The sequence below is a fragment of the Lampetra planeri genome, chromosome 13, assembly GCF_965212315.1.
Source record: "Lampetra planeri chromosome 13, kcLamPlan1.2.h2, whole genome shotgun sequence".
NCBI classification, from domain to species: Eukaryota; Metazoa; Chordata; class Hyperoartia; order Petromyzontiformes; family Petromyzontidae; genus Lampetra; species Lampetra planeri.
In genome coordinates this window covers 10,651-36,298 of record NC_136119.1, presented here as the reverse complement: position 1 = coordinate 36,298, position 25,648 = coordinate 10,651, and the positions used below count along the sequence as shown (strand labels likewise).

At 47.7% G+C, this 25,648-nt stretch overlaps 1 protein-coding gene across 2 annotated transcripts in view; it reads right to left on the bottom strand.

Annotated features, from left to right (window-relative positions):
- Positions 1-22,994, bottom strand: part of LOC144721845 (tektin-like protein 1) — a 37,275-nt gene extending 14,281 nt beyond the window's left edge. For both annotated transcript variants that reach the window (XM_078599755.1, XM_078599756.1), the window contains exons 1-3: positions 22,886-22,994; positions 12,596-12,723; positions 9,680-9,901 (exon numbers count right to left, since the gene is read on the bottom strand). In XM_078599755.1, coding sequence (XP_078455881.1) covers positions 9,680-9,901; positions 12,596-12,679 — 306 coding nt within the window. In that variant the 5' untranslated portion in view covers positions 12,680-12,723; positions 22,886-22,994. The remainder of the gene's footprint in view (positions 1-9,679; positions 9,902-12,595; positions 12,724-22,885) is intronic.
- Between the last annotated feature and the right edge of the window lie 2,654 nt (positions 22,995-25,648).

Below are 25,648 nucleotides of genomic sequence, written 5' to 3'. Positions count from 1 at the left end.
TAGCGAGGGTAGACTCGTACCTCCTCGCACAGACAGACAGAGAAAGATTATGGAATGAGGAAAAATTTGAAAGGGAAAGACAAGAGAAACTGTCCTTAATGGAGCAGGTAGAGCGTCTGCACGCCCTCGTGAGAGAGAAAGAATCCGCACTAAATGCACCAGTGAAACACCCAGACGCTGATACACAGAACACATACGGGAGTAACAATTTACCACACTCCGAGCCACGTGGACGTAGCCCAGGGCCAGATCCCACAATGAGTATGGCTACTGTGCAAAGCAATTTTGATGAAGTAACACCCTCGCAAATCGAGGAGAGAGAAGAGGAAATAATAATACAAACGGGAAAACATGAGGCCGACCACCCCAACGATAGAGAGAGACAAATAATTAACCCTAAGTCATCAGGATACACTGTAATGATAGGGCGGAAAAGGGCGGAGCTGGTGCAAGACGGGAAACATGACATAAACAGCACACCAGGCAGACGCACGCTACGCAAGTATGACCGACATGATGCAGATGACAGAGACAGCTCACCAGAGAAACGCACCTCGCACAAACACGACCAACACGACACGGATAACAGACACAGCTCACCAGAGGGACGCATGACCCGTAAAAATCACCCACGCAAAACCACCCGCACCACAGATGACAGAGACAGGAATCCCGATAACCATGAAGCACGAGACAAACATAAATACAACACCTCACCTAGCAGGCACCACACACGTAGTAGGCAGCATGAAGGTCAAGGACAAAAACACTCACCACATAGACACCGCTCAAGGAGATCACGCACACCAACCCACAAGCACGAATCACAAGACCCACGTAAGGAAAACAAGAGACACAAGCAACGGGACAGATACGAATCCTCGGACAGAGGGAGATCACGACACAGACACGGGAAACATGACAACAGTGATAGTAGAGACAAGGGTAGCTCAAGTGAGCACTCCTCAGGAACCGACACCACTGATGACGAACAACACACTTTTAACAGTAAGACACTAAAACTAATGGACAAAGCACTCGTGAGAATTCCCTATTTCGATCCACATAACAAGAACAGGGACATACACACTCACATAGCTACCGTAGAACAAGAGGCTAAGATCCGGGGTCTGGGTAAATCAGCAGAAAAGGCATGTTTATTATCAAGGAGCCTACATGAACCCGCCAGACCATGGGTAGCCTCCCTGCCAAATAGGGTGAAGAGTGACTTTAAACAATTGAGCCGAGCAGTAGTTAAGAGATTTGGGGAATACTCCACACTCTCCGAAGGATTGAACGCGGCAAAGTTGATGACCCAGCGTGTAGACGAAGACCCACGAGATTATCTCCTACGCCTTAAGAAAGCATATTACGCAGGGGACGGGGACAATGCCCAGGGAGATAAGACAGTTTTAAAAGTGATGTTCTTCCAATTATTGAGACCTGAAATAGTGAGAATAGTAGGAATGATGTTGGACCCCGAGACTGCCTCCCTACGCCAGATTGAAAGCAAGGCCCACACGGCCTGGGTGAACGAACGGAAAACCACTAGCATAGCCAAAACCCACATCGTCACCAGAGATAAAGAATGCCCCGATCTGGAGGGAAGCGAATCTCCAAGGAATAATATTAGCGCCACACGGGGTGGACATGAATTCCCCCAGGAGAGGGCGCCTAACCCAATAGAATCAACACCCGTCCACAACACGCTGAATAACGTTCCACGTGGGGGGAGGAACGAGACCAGAGGAATCTGGCACTCACAGCTGCCACCACCATGGAATGCAGAAGAGGGCGGAGGCTGGAATTATGGAGGAGGAAAAGCGAGTGACGGACCATACCTACCCCGCGGAGACCGACGCCCACCAAACCAGTCACCATATCGTCCCCCACTGCCGCCTCCACTAACAATAGAGCATAGACCACCGTTAGCTAACAGGAATCGATATGCTCACCACATTAGGATGGAAAAAGAGCTCCTAGGGAGTATGAAGACTCCCATGCAAATAGCGAAGGGAAGAATACCAACTATACCCACACAGGAGGAGGACACACCCAGCGCAAAGGTAGCCCAAGTGAACGTAGGGAAGACAAGAAGCCCCGAAGCAATCACCGAAGTGGTACCAGAGGGAAAAGGGTACCATCTGGGGGAATTGATTCCCGTAGGACCAGTCGGACGAGTCCACGTGGAAGTAATACTGCAAGACACCCTGACCAGCCAGGGCCTTTGTGATACTGGAGCAGAAATATCCATGATATCCAGAGAATTATTTGACGAACTCCAGACTGCCCTCCAGAGGAAGAATGAAACCCTACAGATGATGCCAAGTAAACTTACCTACTCAGGATGTGAAGGGACCCACATGCGACCATTGGGCAAAGTTATGACGAAGTTGACGTTCAACAAAATCAACATGAACCATCCCCTAGATGTCGTACGGAACCCCGGAAAAGAGCTGATCATTGGGATAGAACTAATGAATCGCCTGAAACCCATTATGAACCTTGAATCCCGACAAATTTGGGCACAGTCAATGCCGGAGCAACAAAGGGACTCAGAAGAGGAAGACGTTATGAGAGACTCCACGGGAATCCAAGTGATAACACAAGAGCTCAACGACCTATCAACGACAATCAGGAACGAAGACGAGCTCCCAGCAGGAATTCGAATCACTCAGCTAATGACTAACAGACTGAGAGAAGACCGAAAGGAAGCCGACTTAGAGTCAGTATCACCAAGTGACCGTCCCCTCATGGAGTATATACCGCCCCCTGGAGGCCAAACCGACGAACTGCAAACCGATGAAGGAGAACACAAGGGCAAGAGCGTATTACCCTCGGATGAAGCCAAGGCAACTCAACCGATAGTAACGCAAAAGGAACTTTCAACCGAGCCGCCCGAAACCACGAAGGCCTTGGACCCAGACCCAGGACAAGGAGTCTCCATAATAGAAGAACAAATCGAACAACAAATTGAAGCAGCAGACGCCCTCGAGAACGACACTCAACGAAATGAGCTTCGTCAACTGCTCCACAAATACCACTTCCTGTTCTCAGAAGACCCCTATGATTGCGGCAAAACCGACCTACACGTGGTATCTATTCCCACACTGGAAGGAGCGCCAGCGGTATATGTGAAACAATACAAGATTCCACTGGCTGCCTACGAATCAATCCAAGAAACCTTGGAGAACCTACTCAAGAAGAATATAATTCGAGAATGCAACTCAACCTACAACTCACCGATTTGGCCTGTATTGAAACCCACAGGCAAGTGGCGACTCACCATCGACTATAGGCAACTCAACAAAACGGTTCCCCTATCTCGATGGCCAATGGCAGAGATCGACCAGAATCTCAACCAAATAAAAGGCGCAAAAATTCTCACCACCATGGATCTATCAAATGGCTTCTGGACCATGCCCGTGAAAGAAGCGGATCAATACAAGTTGGCATTTACATTCAATGGAATACAGTATACTTGGAACCGATGTCCATTTGGATACTCAAATTCACCTGCGGACTTTAACATATTCCTACACAAGGCAATGGACGACGCAAAAGAGCGAGGTACCATCGTCTATGTCGACGATATACTGGTCAAGGACTCCTCCTGGGAAGAACACCTCGAGAGCCTCCAGCATACCCTCGAGCAGTTAAAGGAAGCAGGCGCAAAGATTTCAATACAAAAAGGACAGTGGGCACGCAAAAGGGTGGACTACCTCGGGCTCCAGGTCGGCACTGAGGGAATGTTACCCCAAACCAAAAGACTTGGAGCCCTCCTCGCACTCAAATCGCCCACCACAGTCACGACCCTTCGGAGCTTCTTAGGGATTTGCAACTACCTTCGACAGTTCGTGGACGACTACGCAGGAATCGTTCGACCCTTAGTCAAACTACTGCAAAAAGACGAACCATGGGAGTGGGGACAGGAACAGGAAGCCGCAGAAAAAGAATTAAAACGACAGATCACCGAGGCATCCTGCCTAGCATACCCAGAGAAAGGGAAAGAATACTACCTGGAGACCGCATACTCAGATCATAGTATCAGCTCGGTACTGTACCAGAGACAGGAAGCAGAGAAACGAGTTATTGCCTATGCCAGCAAAGCCCTCCGGGGAGTGGAGATGAAGTTCTCCGAGTGTGAGAAGGCGATATTTGGAAACATCTGGGCCATACAACATTTTCGGAACTTGTTGAACGGAGAGAAGATCATCCTGGAAACGAATCATGAATCCTTGGCATACCTCAACAGTAAGAAGATTCGAGAGGGCCGCGTAACCAGCAGCCGAATAGCCAGCTGGGCACTGACACTCCAAGGCCTACCAATCACAGTGAAATACGCAAAAAACAAGAAAAGTCCAATGGCCCAAGGTCTTGCCGATTTACATGATTGTACCTTTGACAGCGTAGAAGCAGAGGACGAAAAGATACCTCCGGAGGACAACAGGTACCTGCCCTTCAGGAAGCAGACATGTGCCGACCTACCAGTGGTATACATCGATGGATGCTCCCAGATGAGGGAGAACAAGCTTCACGCTGGGTCAGGAGTCATTTGGGAAACTGGCCCACTCACAGGGATTCAAGAGGGATTTCAGCTGGGACCAAAGTCAAACCAGGATGCAGAGTTGGTCGGGGTACACATCGCTGTCCAAATGGCCTCCGATAACCAAATACGAACCATGGAAGTTCCGATTCCAAGCCACGTCGCACTGGTCACAATACCAAGAGGAACATTCGTACGCATAGGGGACAAGGTATTATATAACCTAGACAAAAGCCTACACCAAGCGGAGGTAGAAATAGTAGACACATTCCGAGGCCACAAGTTTGAGATAAGCAGCACTCTGTCCAACTTGTTGAACAGTAAAGAATTCCATATGGTGAAATTATCCCTCAGCGAATCAGAGATTAACATAACAGATCTTACTTGGGCGACCAAAGAGGCTGGATATCAGCGAAATCAACAGATGGGGATGGGAATCACAGGGGCAACAGGGATGATCATACTAGTCCTGGCTATTCTAACCTTAACATACCATGTGGCCAAAATGAATACCGAACTTAAAAGACTAATCGCAGGCACAAGCCACCTACCATTCAAGCTCAGGAACACGAGATTGAGCAATAACAGGCCTGATGATGCCACCCAAGAATAACCGTGGAAACTATCTTTTTAACGATATCTCCTATAACACGTAGTCAATAGAATAATTTCTCCCTCCCTTATCGTTTTCCCTTCCTTTAGAATATATTTTTTTTTCTCCTCTCTCTTGTCACATATAACCATGTTAAGTTGTGACACGTACGCGCGCGTTGTAAGGAAATAGCAGCAAAACTTGAGGACAATCGATGGTTCATGATGGAAGAAGGGTATACATTTTTTTTTAAAATAACCCGTGGCCATTTGACCACTGGTCATTTTTAAAAGGGCGGAATGTTGTATCCTAGCCTTCTTCCATCATTGAGATATAATGAATGAAAACACACCAAGAAGCAGCAGGCTGCAAAACACCAGGTGTTGTTGAGTAATGAACTGAAGGAGGGCTAGGATGGCAGAATTGCAACCTTGCTTCAAGGAAAGATAAGGCCTGATAAACGGGCACACGTCACCGTGCAGGCGGCAGAGACAGTGGGAGAGTCAGCCAGACAGAGTTAAGGCAAAAAGCCCAACCATCTATGACCTCAGCACATGGGCGAATAATGGGGCAGTGTCGACTCGAAGGCAATGGAAGGAAGCAGAGGCGCCTTTGTCTAGATCACGGCCACAGAAGGCCGGGGGTCATCACTGATTGTGTGTTTAGGGATTTCGAGCTAATTGGAACACGTGCACACAGGGAGGAGAAATACGCCTTGTTCTCCTGCAGCTGAGGGAGCCAAGATAAACCCAGCTCAAGGCTGTGTACACAGGGGAGGGGGCCTGTGTCCTGAAATTAATCACACTCCCAGCGCAGAAGGTTGGATGACCACAGTGAGACGAGAATAAGGGTGTTGTGCCTCTCTCAAGGCTGCAGGCTCAGCTGAACAGCGAGGCTGCGGGGGTCACCAGAAGTTCGTGTTCGCCTAGTTAAGTCAAAAAGCTCAATTATTCTGTATTGCTATTAAAGTCACGTTAAAGTCGGAATTTAACAACAGGGTAGGCTAAAGTTGTTGATATGAAATGTTATTTCCATACTTTAATACTTTATATACAACTCGACCCGAAGCATAACGGGATGAATCACCACCAGGTCGAATATAAAATACATAATAAAAGAGCGATGTTAAACCCAGGGTCGGAGAGAAAGGGAGATCCCGGCCGTCTTTGTATCCCCGCAGCGCGGGATAGGAGTGTATACGCTCGGGGAAACACCTCCACTTGAGTCAAGCACCACGATGGGAAATGACAGACCTTAGGTTACATACAGAATCATAACTGTGAAATGGTAAGGGACAAATGTTAAACTTTTTCCCATTTCTTTGTGCGTCAGTGAGGGTCGGAGGGAGTGTGCCCCTCCCTCCAGGTGGTGCAACACGGACAAAGGTGCCTATGAGACGATTTGTAACGTCTGTGTTTTGGTTCATGAAGAAGGCCAAACAAGAGATAATATCGCACCCAGACAGAGAGACGACCTCGAGGCAATTTGTAACACCTGATTGTTTGCTCGTGGATTTTATGGAGGGAATATGACAACGGAATATACCGTGGGTGATGCACACAAGGACACACGGACGTACGGACACACACATGGACACACCTACACACGGACAGATCCTGACACAGTAAATCAAAAGAAACCCCGCCTTGTGGGCAGGGTCTAAAGGGATTTTTCGGCATAAAAGAAAGGACCCTGAGCATTGGAAACCAGTTCGACCAGGAGGGTCAACTCATCAGCCGAGTTCGACCAGTGGGTCGGCTCAGGAGTTCGACCAACAGGGTCGGCTCAGGAGTTCGACCAACAGGGTCGGCTCAGGAGTTCGACCAGCGGGTCGGCTCAGGAGTTCGACCAGCGGGTCGGCTCAGGAGTTCGACCGGGAGGGTCGACTCAGGAGCGAGCTGCGACCAGCGGGTCGGCTCGGCTCATAACCAGCTCGACCGAGAGGGTCGACTCAGGAGCGAGCTGCGACCAGCGGGTCGGCTCGACTCATCTTCAGTTCGACCGGGAGGGTCGACTCAGGAGCGAGCTGCGACCAACGGGTCGGCTCGACTCTTCAGCTCGTCTGGGACTCAGCCGAGTTCAGCCGGCTCTCAGGGCTCGACTCAAGCGGCTCCCCATCTCCTCTGCAGGCGGGCAAGACCCGCTTGACAGCTCAACTCGGCCTGCGTGGGCCAACCTCTGCCGAGTCGGAGGTCTCTGCTGCCGCCGACGGTCGCGGTTTGGCGACGAGGCTCTGTGCTTCCCCTGGTTGACGACCCAACATTGCACGCTGCGAGCGAGCTGTGGGCGCCACCTACCGACCGGGTTCCGAACTACGACAGCGTATCAACAGGCATCCAACCAATTCACCACGGCGACAGGGGAGCGACTGATACGTATGACGCGCACCGCCCCCTCACCACACGACCACCAGGCGTCTGTTTGACATAAAGAACCGACTCCGAACACTGACTATTCAAGACAACTCTTACCACTCAAAAACACTCGAGACCGAGTGATGGCCATCCGTCGTTTATAAGAGTGTTCGTAATTTTTATCTTTAATACTTAGTGGGCTGTACTCTTAATCGCATAAATTCCCAACAGATCCATCAATACGAATTGATTCTTGGCACCTCCTTCCGCCAAGCCACGCTCACGTGGGGAGTGGTGGCCCACCAGATCCTTATCAGGTGATCTGGTCCCCAATTAGTAAACTTAGTATAAGATAACGATCTTCGGAAAAGGAGCACCGTCGCAGGCCCTTACTCCGAGCCATTCTGTTGTCAGATAACCTGCCGATGTATCTGTTGAGATTGGTGCCTTTAAGAATAATAACTGTTTTTGATTGTGTTTTTTTATCGCCGTATAATCTTTCAAGTATCTTTCAGTCATAATCGCCGCACGTACTCGCATCCTATCAATAAGGAGTACGGTACTGCGTGAACAATATTGAGTAATCATTCATTAACGTTAAGGTTTTTCTTAGCATAGCATTTGCATGTTTTAACGACTCTCTCTCACTAACAACCATCGCGTTATGCGGGATACCTGTGCCGTTGTCAAAGTGAAATCAGACAATCATTGATGATACTGTATTGATGCCGTGTTGACGTTCCGGGATTGAGAGTTCGCATACTATATCATAGTTGAGGTTGAATTAGTAATAAATTGATTAATACAGAAGTGGTTGTGTGATTCTTTCCTGAAATATATGCATAAGATCTGCTTCTGCGTTGAGATCTGAACTTGGTGACCTTAATAAACACACTAATACATACTCAGTAAATGTTAAAGCGATAACGGGGTGAACCGGGGACCTAAAATATAAGCGAGAATGAGACGAACCTAGACAACGATGCCGAGTTAATCTAAGTTAATCTTGCATACTTACACCACACCTGCATAACTGCATACGATTAATTGCCTTATTCCGATCGATAACCCACCCTCGTCACCGAGGCGGGGTCTGGTTATCATAACGACTTGCATTATCATAATTACACCCACTCGCATAATTACTACGATTACCTCTCGAATTGGCATAATTAAATGTGCATAATTACACAAATTAACATATTTCCGGATAATTACACATTTGGCCAAATTTCATTTGATTATTATTATTTTCACTGAATATTCATAACCCACATATACAACATAATAATTTCACCCACGCACGCATACAACATAACAAATTTTCATAACCAACATACAACAAGTTATATATAGTGCTACAGTGAAATGCAGTGAAGTGTTTTATGACATAATTTCGTGCAAGATTCACTGCCATTCAATTAACACAAGATACAATTATACTCTGCTAATTTTTTTCGTAAATATTACAGCTTCCGTCCTAGGATGGGCAAAGAAGCTAGTTTGATAAGAGTAGGCCAATGTGTGTTGCTGTCACGGTTCAAATTTTCCAAATTCACAAATGACCGACAAATTCCTCAATTGGCATTCCACAAAGCAACATCACAACATGTAGCTACTGCAGACTACTATATGTGCTGTACTGCGCCTTCGTGATAGCCTTGCGCTGTAAGCCTTGCGATTTTACACCTCCCCCTTTTATATCGTTTAGAAAATACGTTGTCACTTTATTATCAACACCACCGCTACCCGACTAGCGTTGCCTCAACCCACACTCATGTCGCTGACAGCATCGTCTGCCCTTTCTCGTAACCGTCGCCTCTCAACCTTCACCTCCACCTAACCCTGTACACAAACTACTTTGCATCGCGCGTAAAGAAATGTTCTGTACTGTGGAGTACAATATAGTAATTACGCATGATATTTTAGTGATTTTATTTTCATAATGTACTGCTAATAATGTTTTAACGTTTACTGCCGAAACTAGTATTGAGTGTAGTATTTTTAGTAATTGAATGTAATGTTGCGGATACGTCTAGGATGAAGATGCACGCATTGTTTAGTCCTCGTGGCAAAATTGCGTTGATTTACGTCGTTTCAGTATTCGTTGTCGCACATTTAAGGAAAGCATCCCCGACATAAACCGGGTTATTACTGTCAACTAAATTATTATTATTCAAGACTTACCACCTCACGTGTAGGTCGTCGCGATCGCATGCTAGAAGCTTGCACATTTGCCTGTTTCTCATTACGAACGTGTCCCAAGGCCTTGTTCAGATCACCTTGAGTGTGGGCCAAGGCAACTGCGTGCACGGACAGTGACCCACACTCGGCGCGGAGACGTGCCACCACCCCACGCACCTCGCGGCTGTACAGGTACATGTGGCGCACACTCACATTCACCTCCACCTGTCAGGAGGACAGAAACAAGAGTTAGGGACAAGGACATTTTTATTATTGTTACACTTCCTGACCCAGAAAATCCTAAGTCTCAAGAATATTTTTAACGAGGGTCATGCCATTTTTTTGGCAGCAGGAGGGGATGATGATTGCATGTGTCATCCGAATTCAGTAATTTTGCAAGTAATTTCCAGCATTGGGATAGATGAGCAATACATGTTCAATTGGAAGGGGTTTTTTATTTTATGGGAGGAAATCCATGTGTAGTGAGTCCAACTGAGTTGCAGAAGTTCTTCAGAGGCAACACAGTGCATCGCACGCCGTGCTCTGCTAGAGCCGGCATCACTCTGCAACACACACGATGCTGTCCGGCACCATATAGTGACATCCCCAATGTCACTCACTACACATGTGTAGAGTAGTATGACGACATGACATCATGAGCGCTGTGAGGCGCAATGACGTCCTGTCACGGGAAATACTTAAGGGGGACCCCGTGGCGAAAGCGGGGTCGTTGTGGGAGCACGGGATGGTGAGCGTCTTAAGAAGGTCTCTCCTGCTCGTGACCGGACGGTGTTGGCTGATCCCCCGTCCGGGTTCTACGAGTAGGAGAGCCGAAGATACAGCCAGGGGTAGGGCTCAGAGAAGTCTGCAAGAGCCGGTTAAGATTACGTGGGGTGCTGCTCTCCTCGGTCGGGTGGTGTTGGATAAGCCCCCATCCCAACTCGAGTGAGAGGCCAAGAGATAGCCCAGGCTAGGAATAGATAGAGGCTGACGTCCTCGTCAAGGACTGAGTGTAGGGACACCTACCTCTGGTGTGTTTTGTTACCTCTGTGTTAATAAACTGGCACAAGCCCTTACTAAGAGTTCAGTCTACGAGTCGTCCATGTACAGCAGGTGGAGAATATACACACTCCTCAATTAAGCCCACAAATCAACTATGCATCATAACGCTGGCCGTGGAAACCTAAGTTTATGAATAAAATAATTGACGTGGCTCAGCGGTAGTGCATTTGCCACTTGTTGCAGAGGTTTGCGGTTCTATTCCGACAGGCCGTCCTGGTTAATACTAAGATGTACGAGCCGTAAAATAAACTCCATCGGCTTCACAGGGGACATCGAATATCCCGTTTAACAAGTAGGCTTTCACGACGAATATCATCCATAAGAGGTTTGTTTTGTTAGATCGTGTAAATATGTGTCGTTAAAATCCACCACCACCCGACACAGCCAACTAGTAAGGGTTGTAATGTAAACAGAACATGCCAATTTGTCACTAGTACAGCACACTGGTGTGCTGGAGAGCCAAGCCACAACATTTACAATCTGAGTACGATGTTTTGCCAATATTACAACTAGCTTCATCAGGCGACAGACAGATTTGTGGAGAAGTCCACCTGTTTTGTTCCTTATATAGAGGCGTAGATGTGGTGACCACACTTCACGCTCTTGCGCAAAGTGGAGGGGGGGCGATTAATGAGTCAACGTACATTATGCATGTGCATTATACGAGCCCTTTAATCTTGTCCTTCCAGTCCATTGTGTGTATTAAAATAGCCGTATCAATGACAATACAATATTCTATCAAAAAAAATAAAAAATATATTTTGAAACAATCTTGGGTCTAATTGTCAACGCTCAACTTACGTAGGCTGTAATTGACCACGGTCCCTTACATTATGGCAAGCCTCGGGGCCACTTCCTGGAGTTGTGGAGTTCTGCCATTACTCATACGGTACATTTCATTAAAGCGTGTTTAAAAAAAAGTATTTTAAAATATTACTTATTCAAAAGAAGTTTTAGCATCTGTATTATTAGTGCTGTTACCAATACCTCAATGAAGCCCTCATATATTGCTCATACATGTGCAATAATACAGGTCGACGACAAGCGACTGTGTTCATTCAGACGCTGTCTTTCCGACAGACCTGTTCTTCACCTGAGGACGGCTGCTAGCGTTGTGGCCGAAACGTCGTGAAAATTGTATTTTATTATGTTTTATTTTTATTATTTTATTATTTCCCTTCTACGTGACTTTACCGAAAGAACCAAGAAGAAGCGACTGTGTCTCCGTCTGTTTATTTCTTCATTATATGGACAGCTCGCGTTCCGCTCTCTCGGACGTTCCGCGGCGCGTCGCGTGAGCTGGCGTCCCGCTCTCACGCCATTCTCTCGCTCTCGGCGCGTCGCGTGAGCTGGCGTCCCGCTTCCCCGCTCCCGCGCACCGCTAGCAGACGGCGCGCTGGGAGCCGTCTCCACGTCGCCACGTGGCCGATGGCTCACGGAGACCCGCGACGTGGTCCAGCTTCCAGCTCTCACCAACTGACCTCGAGCCCCTTCCGGCTCTCCATTATATCCCCTTCCCGTGTCACCCAGACTCTGCCCTTCACCACACCCCTTAAGAACTTTCCAGATAATACCACCCCCTAGCGCCCGCGGGCTCCACCCTTGAACCCTTTACCCGATGGCTCGTGTCGCCTGGATGGCTTAGGGGCTGGGGCGGCGAAGCCCCAGCCTACGCTCGCATTACACATGTAAGAATTAAAGCTGTTGGGAATGCATCCCCATATATACAATTGTCTAATGAACTCCTTTATGCGCCGATTTTATTAGTGGCCACTTCTCCAGCATACACATTTTGAGCGCTAAGCGAGGTCTGCCTGTACAATAATTTTCACTATTATTATTCAAGCACACAAATACCTCTCTAGACGTGGGCAGCATGGCTCGACCTCTGGTCTTCTGGTCTTGCTCCGTGAATTCCCGACATTCTCGCAGACGCCCCATGCCTCACTGCATGCAGCTAAAGACATGGCTGTACTCTCCAATTGCTGTCAAATGAGAAGAGAGTTTAAGACACCATGAAGCACTTTTCTTGACACTGCAACACCACCACACCATCTTGACTAGTTGTACCGTGTCAATGACCACATATGCCAATGCAATTTATATACAGTGAGGGAACAAAGTATTTGATCTCCTGCTGATTTTGTACGTTTGCCCACTGACAAAGAAATGATCAGTCTATAATTTTAATGGTAGGTTTATTTGAACAGTGAGAGACAGAATAACAACAACAAAATCCAGAAAAAACGCATGTCAAAAATGTTATAAATTGATTTGCATTTCAATGAGGGAAATAAGTATTTGACCTCCTCTCAATCAGAAAGATTTCTGGATCCCAGGTGTCTTTTATACAGGTAACAAGCTGAGATTAGGAGCACACTCTTAAAGGGAGTGCTCCTAATCTGAGCTTGTTACCTGTATAAAAGACACCTGTTCACAGAAGCAATCAATCAATCAGATTCCAAACTCTCCACCATGGCCAAGACCAAAGAGCTCTCCAAGAATGTCAGGGACAAGATTGTAGACCTACACAAGGCTGGAATGGGCTACAAGTCCATCGTCAAGCAGCTTGGTGAGAAGGTGACAACAGTTGGTGCGATTATTCGCAAATGTAAGAAACACAAAATAACTGTCAATCTCCCTCGGCCTGGGGCTCCATGCAAGATCTCATCTCGTGGAGTTGCAATGATCATGAGAACGGTGAGGAATCAGCCCAGAAATACACGGGAGAATCTTGTCAATGATCTCAAGGCAACTGGGACCATAGACACCAAGAAAACAGTTGGTAACACAGTACGCCGTAAAGGACTGAAATCCTGCAGCGCCCGCAAGATCCCTCTGCTCAAGAAAGCACATATACATGCCCGTCTGAAGTTTGTCAATGATTCAGAGGACAACTGGGTGAAAGTGTTGTGGTCAGATGAGACCAAAATGGAGCTCTTTGGCATCAACTCAACTCCCGTGTTTGGAGGAGGAGGAATGCTGCCTATGACCCCAAGAACACCATCCCCACCGTCAAACATGGAGGTGGAAACATTATGCTTTGGGGGTGTTTTTCTGCTAAGGGGACAGGACAACTTCACCGCATCAAAGGGACGATGGACGGGGCCATGTACTGTCAAATCTTGGGTGAGAACCTCCTTCCCTCAGCCAGGGCATTGAAAATGGGTCGTGGATGGGTATTCCAGCATGACAATGACCCAAAACACACGGCCAAGGTAACAAAGGAGTGGCTCAAGAAGAAGCACATTCAGGTCCTGGAGTGGCCTAGCCAGTGTCCAGACCTTAATCCAATAGAAAATCTGTGGAGGGAGCTGAAGGTTCGAGTTGCCAAACGTCAGCCTCGAAACCTTAATGACTTGGAGAAGATCTGCAAAGAGGAGTGGGACAAAATCCCTCCTGAGATGTGTGCAAACCTGGTGGTCAACTACAAGAAACGTCTGACCACTGTGATTGCCAACAAGGGGTTTGCCACCAAGTACTAAGTCATGTTTTTCAGAGGGGTCAAATACTTATTTCCATCATTGAAATGCAAATCAATTTATAACATTTTTGACATGCGTTTTTTCTGGATTTTGTTGTTGTTATTCTGTCTCTCACTGTTCAAATAAACCTACCATAACAATTATAGACTGATCATTTCTTTGTCAGTGGGCAAACGTACAAAATCAGCAGGGGATCAAATACTTTTTTCCTTCACTGTATGTAAAACTGCTCAATTATTTACAACTAGCCTTTAGCCCTTCCAAGGACGGGTGTATTGCAGTTAATCTGAAACTTGCAAGTGAAAAGCAGACCGCGACGTGATATTCATTGCATCAATGCGTGTGCAATTTGTAAGGGCGCAGTGACACAGACCTATTTCATTTTAAGGTTATAATCCCTTGTTCATCATGACGTCCTTTTTACTTTGATGTCTCAATAGCATTACGGAGATTGCTTGACTTGAGACTTTTGCCTTTGTAGTGAGGTTTGTAAGTTAACGCTGAGGAGGGGGGAGGAGGCACCTCGGCCCCCCATGTGGAGTGACGTCAGCCGCTAATTATTATGAATGGGGGGAGGTGTCCATTTGGAGGACGTCACCTTATGATTATTAATTAGGGGGGCTGTTCGATGTGGAGTGACGTCACCTGCTCATGATTATTAATTAGGGGGGCTGTTCGATGTGGAGTGACATCACTTACGCATGACTACACTATGTGTAACACAATTTTTGTCCCTGGGTAGTAAGTGTTATTTTTGAATTGCTTCTGCCTAAAAAGTATAGAAAATGGCTATTATTCCCCACAAACTTTGGTTTTGTGACCAGGACAGTGATATTTAGAAATGTACCTATTTTCAATGAGAAAACCGGCGAATTTGTGTCTTTTCGTTCACATAAAGTCAGAAAAAAAAACATATGAATCGAAATTAACATGTATTTATACTAAAGTAATACAAAAATTATTACAAAAGATTTAGAAGTGAGTAGTTTTTGGAGATTTACAATTATACTGTAAATTACTTTCATGAATCAGCCCCCAAATGTAGCCTCCCATCATGTTCTCATTATACTGTCCTTGGTAGCGGCGTTCAAAGTCCAGTATATCCTGGTGGAAGCGCTCGCCCATTTCCTCCGAATGCGCTGCCATATTCTCCTTGAATTTATCAAGATGAGCATCAAGGAAATGGACTTTGAGGGACATCCTACAGCCCATTGTGCCATCGTTCTTCACCAGAGTCTCAACCAGCTCCACATAGTTTTCGGCCTTGTGATTTCCCAGGAAGCCCCGAACGACTGCGACAAAGCTGTTCCAAGCCGCTTTCTCCTTACTTGTGAGCTTCTTGGGGAATTCATTGCACTCCAGGATCTTCTTTATCTGTGATTCGACGAAAACACCAGCTTTCACCTTTGCCTCAGACAGCTTCGGGAAGTACAGTGGAACCTCGGTATACAACCGCTTTGGAATACGTCGAATTTGGTATACGTCGTATACGTATAAAAAATATATCTTGGGATACGACGTCTTGCTTGGGATACGACGCCTTTGCTAAAACTTGTGTGGGTCGGGATGAGTCACCGCGTACAGTACCCGCGTATGCCCCGTTCACGACTGAAACAAAGCGAGAGTGGTGGTGTAGCGGGGGGAGGCGGGGGACGTGGGGGGGAGGGGCGGGGTGGCGTGGCGTGGGGGAGAGGGGCGGGGAATGTGGGGAAAAGGGGCAGGGTAGCGTGGTGGAGAGGGGCGGGGGACGTAGAGGAGAGGGGCGGGGGACGTGGGGGGCTGCCCCCATGGAGGGCCCCAGGTCGAGGCGCGTGCTACTTGCGGGGTTGAGACACGCCACGTGGCCAGCACAGCTGGCAGCAGCGCGGTCACGTGGCTTCTGTAAGCATTTTCGTAATTAGTGTCAAAATTATTTTATACAACCCCATTAATGTATAATATGCCATATAAAATATAATTTATTTTCCTCTGGAACGGATTATTTCCTTTCCATTTATTTCTTATGGGAAAAAATCGTTTGGTATACGTCATTTTCGGTATAAGTCCTACCTTCTGGAACGAATTAACGACGTATACCGAGGTTCCACTGTAGTCTTGAAGGTACTTGAAGGCTGCAGACTCCTTATCTACAGCTCTGACAAATTGCTCCATAAGGCCCACTTTGATGTGCCGTGGTGGCATCAGCACCTTCCGGGGGTCCACCAGTGGCTCCCACTTGACCTTGTTCCTCCCCACAGAGAACTCGGTCCGCTGTGGTCAGTCCCGCCTGTGGTAGTGCGCCTTGGTGTCCCTGTTGTCCCAAAGGCAAAAATAGCAGGGAAACTTGGTAAAACCGCCTTGGAGACCTTTCAGGAATGCCACCATTTTTAAGTTTACGATGACCTCCCTGCCATACTCATCATACTTCAAGGCATCCAGCAAGGTCTTGATGCTGTTGTAATCCTCTTTGAGGTGCACCGAGCGAGCCAGGGGAAGAGACGGGTACTTGTTACCATTACGGAGCAGCATGGCTTTGAGGCTCCTGGATGAGCTATCAATGAAGAGGCGCCACTCATTCTGGTTACAGGCGATTCCGATTGCCTCGAACAGACTGGTCACATTGTGGCAGAAGCAGAGCCCATCTTGACGGGTGAAGAAGCTGCAAAAAGGTTGGTGACGCTTCCTCTGATCTGCGACTTGCACACTTGCATTCAACCAGTTTCACTGCTTGAGCCGAGACATCAAAAGCTCAGCATTGGACTTGGTGCGACTAAGATCTCTGATCAAGTCGTTGAGGTCTTTTTGGTTTCTCTCCTCGGCTCCACCTCTGAAAATGTCATCTGGATCTACGTCTTCCTCGCTCTCTGACTTGCATTGAAAATTGTAAAACATTTTCAAATAAAAAAGTTTTACAATTTTTTTATATTTTATAATATAAAATTCCGAGCAACAATTGTCCATCTTACATTCCATAGTTTTTTTGCATTGCTGGCAGGTGAAATGAGGTGCCCAGGGTTTGTCTTGATCCCCGACAGACATGCCGAAATATCGTAAATATGCCTTGTGGGCCTCACACATCTTAGCAGATGCTTCAACAGAGTACTTTTTCGCTCTTGTATTGATAAATTGGCTGCAGACATAGCAAAATGCGTCTGCCGGATGCTTGCAGCCGCTTAATGCCATCTCAGAAAAATGCAGATATATATCCACTTCGGCAGCTGGAACTAAACTGAACTGGTGGGCTTAAGGCCCCTGTATTTATACTAGTATTTATATTACTGGAAAGTTCTAGAATGTTCTCGAAGTTACTCCAAGTTTACTCCGCACTGAATCTATCTGGAATGCTCAATGAAAATAGGTACATTTAAAAATATCACTGTCCTGGTCACAAAAGCGAAGTTTTTGGGGGGAATAGCCATTTTCTGTACTTTTGAGGCATACGCAATTAGAAAATAACACTTACGACCCAGGGACAATTTTTCTTACAGTGTTATTAGTAAGGGGCAGGGGGAGTACTCCATATTGAGTGAAGTTACCCGTTTTTGATTATTAATGAGGGGAAATGGCGGAGCCAGGATTTTCAGGTAGGGGTGGCAACTCCTCCAGCAATGAAAAATGATAGTTATTAGTAAGTAAGGACTTGTCCCTTGCTTTTTATTCGACGCGTGTGCGGCGATGTGTGCAGCCATCAATCGAGGGTCGAATTCGAACTGTGTGTGATCGGCATCGCGCTCACTTAAGATATGCCTTCAGGGAAGTCGTGTACTGTATACGCAACTGCGCACAATTCTGTGAGTCACTTATAACTGCTTTGACGTTACTTGTTGCCAATTATGGACTCAGACTATTGTCCTATCATCTCATAGAGTCCCTGGCACATAATAATATGCTATACAGTGGCAGTGGGGGTCGCAAAATGCCGATTTATTACTAATAAACCCCAATGATCCGATCGAAATTAGGGATTTAGATCGGATCATTGGGGGGGGCACGTGCCACCCCACCCCCCACTAGCTCCGCCAGTAAGGAGGGGTGGGGGGTCCATTTGGAGGACGTCACCTGCTCATGAATATTAATGAGGCGGGCTGGTCGATGTGGAGTGAGGTCACGAGCGTTAAGGACAGACATTCCTGGGTGGTTATTTACAATAGTTATTTTGGTTAGACTACATAACAAACTAGCCAAGATTATGTCATAAGACTCTCGAAAAAGGTGAATTGTCATGTCCACAAGCATTTAACGTGCTAATTATTGTTGTTTGAGCTCATTGGTGCATCAGTACACTTGGTTAATATAAAAAATAAAATTACGTAGAGGGACAGATATTTGAAGGAGACATTGCTTATTTATTATTACTGTACTTATATTCTGCACAACGATGCTACAAATAATTTTGTCTGGTATGCATAACATTCTCCACATGTAGAGCCACTTATAAAGTGCTATATAGTGCTATATTAGTAGTAATGTACATGTGGAGTATGATAATTAGCTGTAAACATATACAATATTATATAGTATACTAAATAAAATAATTAATACTGTATCGTCATTGTGAAAAATGTAAGTCCAATAATAATCCAATAATCCGCGTTCCTGTGGGGGATCAAATCGTGGGTCCTGTAACCTGCGGTACACCGTGGAGAGTCGTTAAACAATCCCCTTGAAAACATGTTTACGCTGACGTATGCTATGGATTATGGGATGAATTAACTGCACAGTTGCATTAATTACATGAAATAAAATCACTGATTTTTTTTATTACGCGTTTTCTAACACCCAAATGGTGCAACATCTTCAATGTCCATAATAGAGGTTTTTTGGGTTAGATCGCGTAAATACAGAAATGTGTCGTTAAACCCGCCACCCCCCGACACAGCAAAGTAGTAAGGGTTGTCACGTAAACAGAACATGCCAATACGTCACGAGTACATCACACCAGTTTGTTGGAGAGCCAAGCCACAACGTTGACAATCTGAGTACGACGTTTCCCAAAAACCTCTATTATGAATTATATTGGTCGCGAAAGCCTACGTGTTAAATGTTTCATGTGGGTCTATATTAGAAGATGTCCTTGCATTACACCGTATTGGCGGTACACCGCTGGTGCGCGGTACAGTATCATAACAAAAAATTTGGAATACATTTTTATTTTCCCGCAATTCACAACCCCGGTCAGAAAATATTGCGTCTGTGCGACAAAATCAATCGGAAGACCAATGGTATGAGCAGCTGAACACAAAGCTTCACAGTCTGTTGCCGTATAGCAGCACAAGTCTGATTGCGATTGACTGGCTCCGTGTTCCAAAGGCAAGATTTGACTCCTCGTGCCCTAGACTTGGTCGGACGGTTCTTCGAATAATTTCCGGAATCATTGCTCGTCGGACGGTGGTATTAAAATATTATAGGACTCAGGGTGTCATCACATGTTCGAATGGGGAAAGTAGCTACTGAATCTAAGTGCAACTTGTGATGGAGAGTTCTGCAGCTCACTCAAGGGGCAACAGCGACATCGTCAGACTGCTTCATGAGGACCACCGTTATCTTAATTTGGAGCTTTCGTGACTGCAGGAATTACTCTTTGGTTCTTTCGGTAAAGTCACGTATAAAGATAAAATAATAAATTAAATAATAGCATACGACGTTTCTCTAACCCCTCCCTCTCTCCGCCCCCCTCTGTCTATTTAAGGCCTCGCCACAGAGACGATCGTCAAATAGTCCCCATAATCTGTATGGTGTGGGAAAGCACTCATTCAGCTGTGGATTGATCAAAGGGCTGCACGTGTACACGTGGGAAAATCATCATGATCACCATAACAATGCAATACCAACAGCATGACTATTGTTGTCATTACAATGACATCATTATCATCTCCCCCATTGTCGGCATCCTCATAACCTCCTCCAACAATCAACATCATCATAGTCATCACCGCCATTATCATCGTGATCATGAACGTCATAATCATTATTGTGACTATATCATAATCATGTAAATCATGAACGATTGTCACCATTACCAACACCATCATCATCATAACTACCCCAAACAACAACCACCATCATCAACATCATTACCCCTACCAAAATAAATACAATCATCACTCACAATGCTATCACTACCATCAACATCATCATTACTAACGTAACTTTATCTGTGAAACATCCTGTTGTATTTAAAACAGGTATTCCTAGAATATAAAAAAAAATCACACAACCGGTTTCATTAAGTTATAATATTCTGACATTCATGTTGATTCCAATGACTGCTACGGTATATGGACATTTCAGTCGGGCAGAATGTAACAAAGACAAAGATCCCTGCATAGCCTCAACAGACCGCAGGGGCAAGTGCTGTTATTGAACACCTATGAACGCCAACACGGCATAAAATGGGGTGTTTTGGACACGTTAATCTAGTGATATTACACACCACACCAGGAACTCATTTCACTTTGAGTTGATATGGGGGGAGTTCAGCACCGGTGGAAATATTTGCCACCAATGTTGGCCGTGAGCGGGAATCAGGTCAACGGATTTGTCGCGCAGTGCAAAATCCGCCATACTTCTACACAGACGCCGCCCAGATCGTAGAAACAATCGCCAAGTCGCACGCTACCGCGTCCACCACCACAGCCAACAGTGGACACGCGCCCACCACGCGCACGATCGCCCATCGCCCTGTGCCATATCATCGGTAGTCGGTTGGTGTCTCTCCCCCCTGGCCTGGACTCGAACCCGTGTGTGCGCAGAGTCAGCGGTGCCATCCTTCACGCGAGACGTTTCAACCGATCTCGCGTCTACCCACGTGGACATTAAAGAAGACCCCGTGGCTCTTTGTGATAAAAGCGGCAGACAACCCCAGTGACCCGGTACAAAACAAACAAAAACATCCCACTACGGGTCAATAAGTGTTCGTGCCTTCGCCATATTCTCCCGCACGTGGCTGGTTCACGAAGCGACTTCACCGCACCATGCCGACCGGCCAGCCCGGCTCGGCGTGCCTGTAAATGAGAGCGATGGGTCTCCGATGGTGGACCCAGCAGGGATAATGCTAAATCATAAAAGGGATAATAAGATCCACCTTTAAGCCATATAGCCTTCTGGCTGGTGGGGGGGGTATTCTAGGCGAGCAACCCTGAAGGCTGGCAGAATGTTTATTGGATTGCTGTTGCAAAAACAATGTCTTTCTAATGTTGACACACCCGACTGTATAAAGTATACATTTTTGGCCTAGTTGACCTAGGGCAGCTAAGTGAACGTAGATTCTGACGATGCAGGGTGCAGAGCATGAGCCTGAGAAGCATTCACAGAGGATTGAAGTCTACTTTCTGTACTGCCTCCAACAATTACTTTCCTCTCTGTGCCTATGTGTTACTCTCTCTCTATGTATCTTGGTGATATCCGTCTGCTTATATGTCTGTCTATAGTTTTCTGGTTAGATTTTTGTTGCTATTTCATTTATACCTGTATGTTATTATTTAATTTATTATGACCACCGTTATGTTATGCTGTACCGGTGTTGTATCGCCAATGCGTACATTATTTATGATACTTGATATCCAAGTAAATACATGCTAAATACTTCCTAACAGATCGCGTGAGCACAGCTAGTCTATACTGATACAAACCCAAAAGACGACATTGCTGGATTACGGAAGCAAATCGCGAATCACAAATCCCCGAATTACAGGGATTTGTAGATTACGACATCGCGAATTATTGGATTTCTGCTGTAACAAAAGACATTACGCCTCCTGCACATATATATGTCCCTCTACGTACAAAACAACTATGTATATCGGCCTTTTGGGAGCGCAGCTCAGACAGCATGGGTTCAACGCAAGCAAACTCTGGACCGGTTTAGACATTCAGTGTCTCCATCAGCAGTCCGATTTGGAAGAAACCACAGCTGAAACTTTCTAAATGGTTAGTAGCAATTTCCACTGTCGACGAGTGCTCATTTGCGTGTCGCGTATTTACAGGTGTCGAGGTTGACCCGATTCGAACAGAGCATCCATTCGCCAATCAACATCTGGTAGCACGCAAAAAAGATCCTCCATGTCGCCTTAACAGACTGTCGGGGCAAGTGCTGGTAGCGAGCAGCACCCACGAAGGCCACGCGAGGGGGTGAGGGGGCGGGCGGGCGGCCAACACCACGCGCGACCGCGTTTGTCTCCCAGTGGCGATGTTTCTACACACCGTACCAGGTTCTTACATTGAAACCGAGTCGACCTAGGAGAGGCCCAGGACCGCTAACCACGACGCTACCCCTCCCCACGCACACACAATTCTGGCTCTGACTGATGCGGGACGCTCACTGCCCGTAGTGTTCTCGTGTCGCACCGCGTGTGTGGACGCGCTGGCGAGATGGTAGCTACGTCGCTTGGTATACAGGAGGTCGTCGGTTCTATCCCAACCCCGACTTCGGCTGTATATTTTGAGTTTGCGTGTCTCTCTCTCTCCCCGTGTTCGCGTGGATTTTTTTCCGGGTTTTTCCCTCCACATTAAGAATCAACGCTGCTATAAATTTACACGCGATGATACGCCACTTCCGTTGAGGTATAATGTGGTAGTCAGGTCGATTCTGAAAAAGAGCTATAATACAGCTCAGTGTGGAGCCTTAGCTGGTAAAATATAAAAATACTGAATATAGTTTTGAATAGTTTTAGTTGACTGTTACCTGCACCGCTGTCTCCACTCGCCCCGCGCGTCCCGCGTCTCCCAACCGCGCGGCGACGTCACGCACCGAGTCCCGATCAATGGGCGAGCGGCAACTCACATAGCGCCTTGCCACCCCCCCACCCCAGCAGGTTGTGCGCACTACTTTTGTAACATTGAATGCGACTTTGGAGTTAACGTAAATTGTAATTCGATATGACTCAACTGAATATTTTCAAACTCTGAGAACGTCCTTTAAAAACATTTGAGCGTATGACAAGATCACTTCATTTTTTGTCCCGGAGGCGGAAAACAACCGCTTGCACGCCATCTCGGCGTGATGACGCGAGTGGGGAGACATCGATTAACAACACTTGAATCGATTCGAAGCCGACGACAATTGATTTCCAAGAGAGCTGCCGTTCGCCACTCAGTGGTGGTGACGTCACCACAGCGCTTGTGCCAGGCTAGGTGCATCTTACGGCTACATGTACTCATCTTCTTGGTTCTTTCGGTAAAGTCACGTAGAATGGAAATAATAAAAATAAAACATAATAATTCTCACGACGTTTCGGCGACAACGCAAGCAGCTGTCCTCACATGAAGAACAGGTTTGTCATTTCCCATAAATATGCTGGGGCCACTCGGGGCGATTCTCAGCTGGAGGGAAATCGCCCAAAAAGAGGCGGTACTCCACAGAACGTAGCATGACGCTGATTGGACTATATCCAGAGGCACAGTGACGGCTAGCGTGACTCTGTGGTTGAATGACATTGGTGGTGCGTCGCCCAATCGCCCTAATGAAGAAACCGCCCCTGGCACCAACGAGGCATCACTCGGCTCGTCGGATGCGTCGCACGCTCGGCCCCCATGATGTGTGTGACGTGGGAACGCGCGGCGCAACGAAAGGCTTCAACCGGGAGGGGTGGACAAACCAACGACGCTTTCCCCATCGGATTTTAATGCAGTGGGGCCGAACCTCAACAATTTCGACGGGGCCCCGCCATGGTTTAAGAAGTGTGGTTGACGTGGACACTGGCACCTGGGGGCAATCAAGCCAGGCTTTGTCCCCCGCCGTCCACTCGTCTCTCCTCACCCATCGCCTCCTCACCCATCGCCGCCTCACCCATCATCGCCTCACCATCGCCTCACCTGTCCCGTGACCTCATCCTGCAACTCGCCTGGCACAGCAGGCACCGTGGTGACGTCACCATCGCTTAGCGACGAAGGGAGGGGAGGGGGTGAACGGGGGCAAGGGGGTGACATCACACGTCTCTAAAAGCGCGGGAAACCCCCCCCCCCCCAGCGATGGCGGCTGTCTCCGAGTCGTCCTCGTGGTCGCCACCGCCCGCGTGGAGGCCCAAGCGCCGCCTCGGCGATGTCGCCCTCGAGCACCACGGGCGCCCCGCGGACCGCCATCGACATCAGTAAGGTTGGAATCTGTAAAATCTCGTTCCTCACCACCCTCACAACCTCATCAACCTCTCCCCATCACCTCACCTCGTCTCCCTCCTCACCCATCACCTCACCTGCCTCCTCACCCATCACCTCACCTCGTCTCCCTCCTCACCCATCACCTCACCTCGTCTCTCTCCTCACTCATCACCTCCCCTCGTCTCCCTCCTCACCCATCACCTCACCTCGTCTCTCTCCTCACTCATCACCTCACCTCGTCTCCCTCCTCACTCATCACCTCACCTCGTCTCTCTCCTCACCCATCACCTCACCTCGTTCCCCTCCTCACTCATCACCTCACCTCGTCTCTCTCCTCACTCATCACCTCACCTCGTCTCCCTCCTCACCCATCACCTCACCTCGTCTCCCTCCTCACCCATCACCTCACCTCGTCTCCCTCCTCACTCATCACCTCACCTCGTCTCTCTCCTCACCCATCACCTCACCTCGTCTCCCTCCTCACCCATCACCTCACCTCGTCTCTCTCCTCACTCATCACCTCCCCTCGTCTCCCTCCTCACCCATCACCTCACCTCGTCTCCCTCCTCACTCATCACCTCACCTCGTCTCTCTCCTCACCCATCACCTCACCTCGTTCCCCTCCTCACTCATCACCTCACCTCGTCTCTCTCCTCACTCATCACCTCACCTCGTCTCCCTCCTCACCCATCACCTCACCTCGTCTCCCTCCTCACCCATCACCTCACCTCGTCTCCCTCCTCACCCATCACCTCACCTCGTCTCTCTCCTCACCCATCACCTCACCTCGTCTCTCTCCTCACTCATCACCTCACCTCGTCTCCCTCCTCACCCATCACCTCACCTCGTCTCCCTCCTCACCCATCACCTCACCTCGTCTCTCTCCTCACTCATCACCTCACCTCGTCTCCCTCCTCACCCATCACCTCACCTCGTCTCCCTCCTCACCCATCACCTCACCTCGTCTCCCTCCTCACCCATCACCTCACCTCGTCTCTCTCCTCACCCATCACCTCACCTCGTCTCCCTCCTCACCCATCACCTCACCTCGCCTCCCTCCTCACTCATCACCTCACCTCGTCTCTCTCCTCACCCATCACCTCACCTCGTCTCCCTCCTCACCCATCACCTCACCTCGTCTCCCTCCTCACCCATCACCTCACCTCGTCTCCCTCCTCACCCATCACCTGACCTCGTCTCCCTCCTCACCCATCACCTCACCTCGTCTCTCTCCTCACCCATCACCTCACCTCGTCTCTCTCCTCACTCATCACCTCACCTCGTTCCCCTCCTCACTCATCACCTCACCTCGTCTCTCTCCTCACCCATCACCTCACCTCGTTCCCCTCCT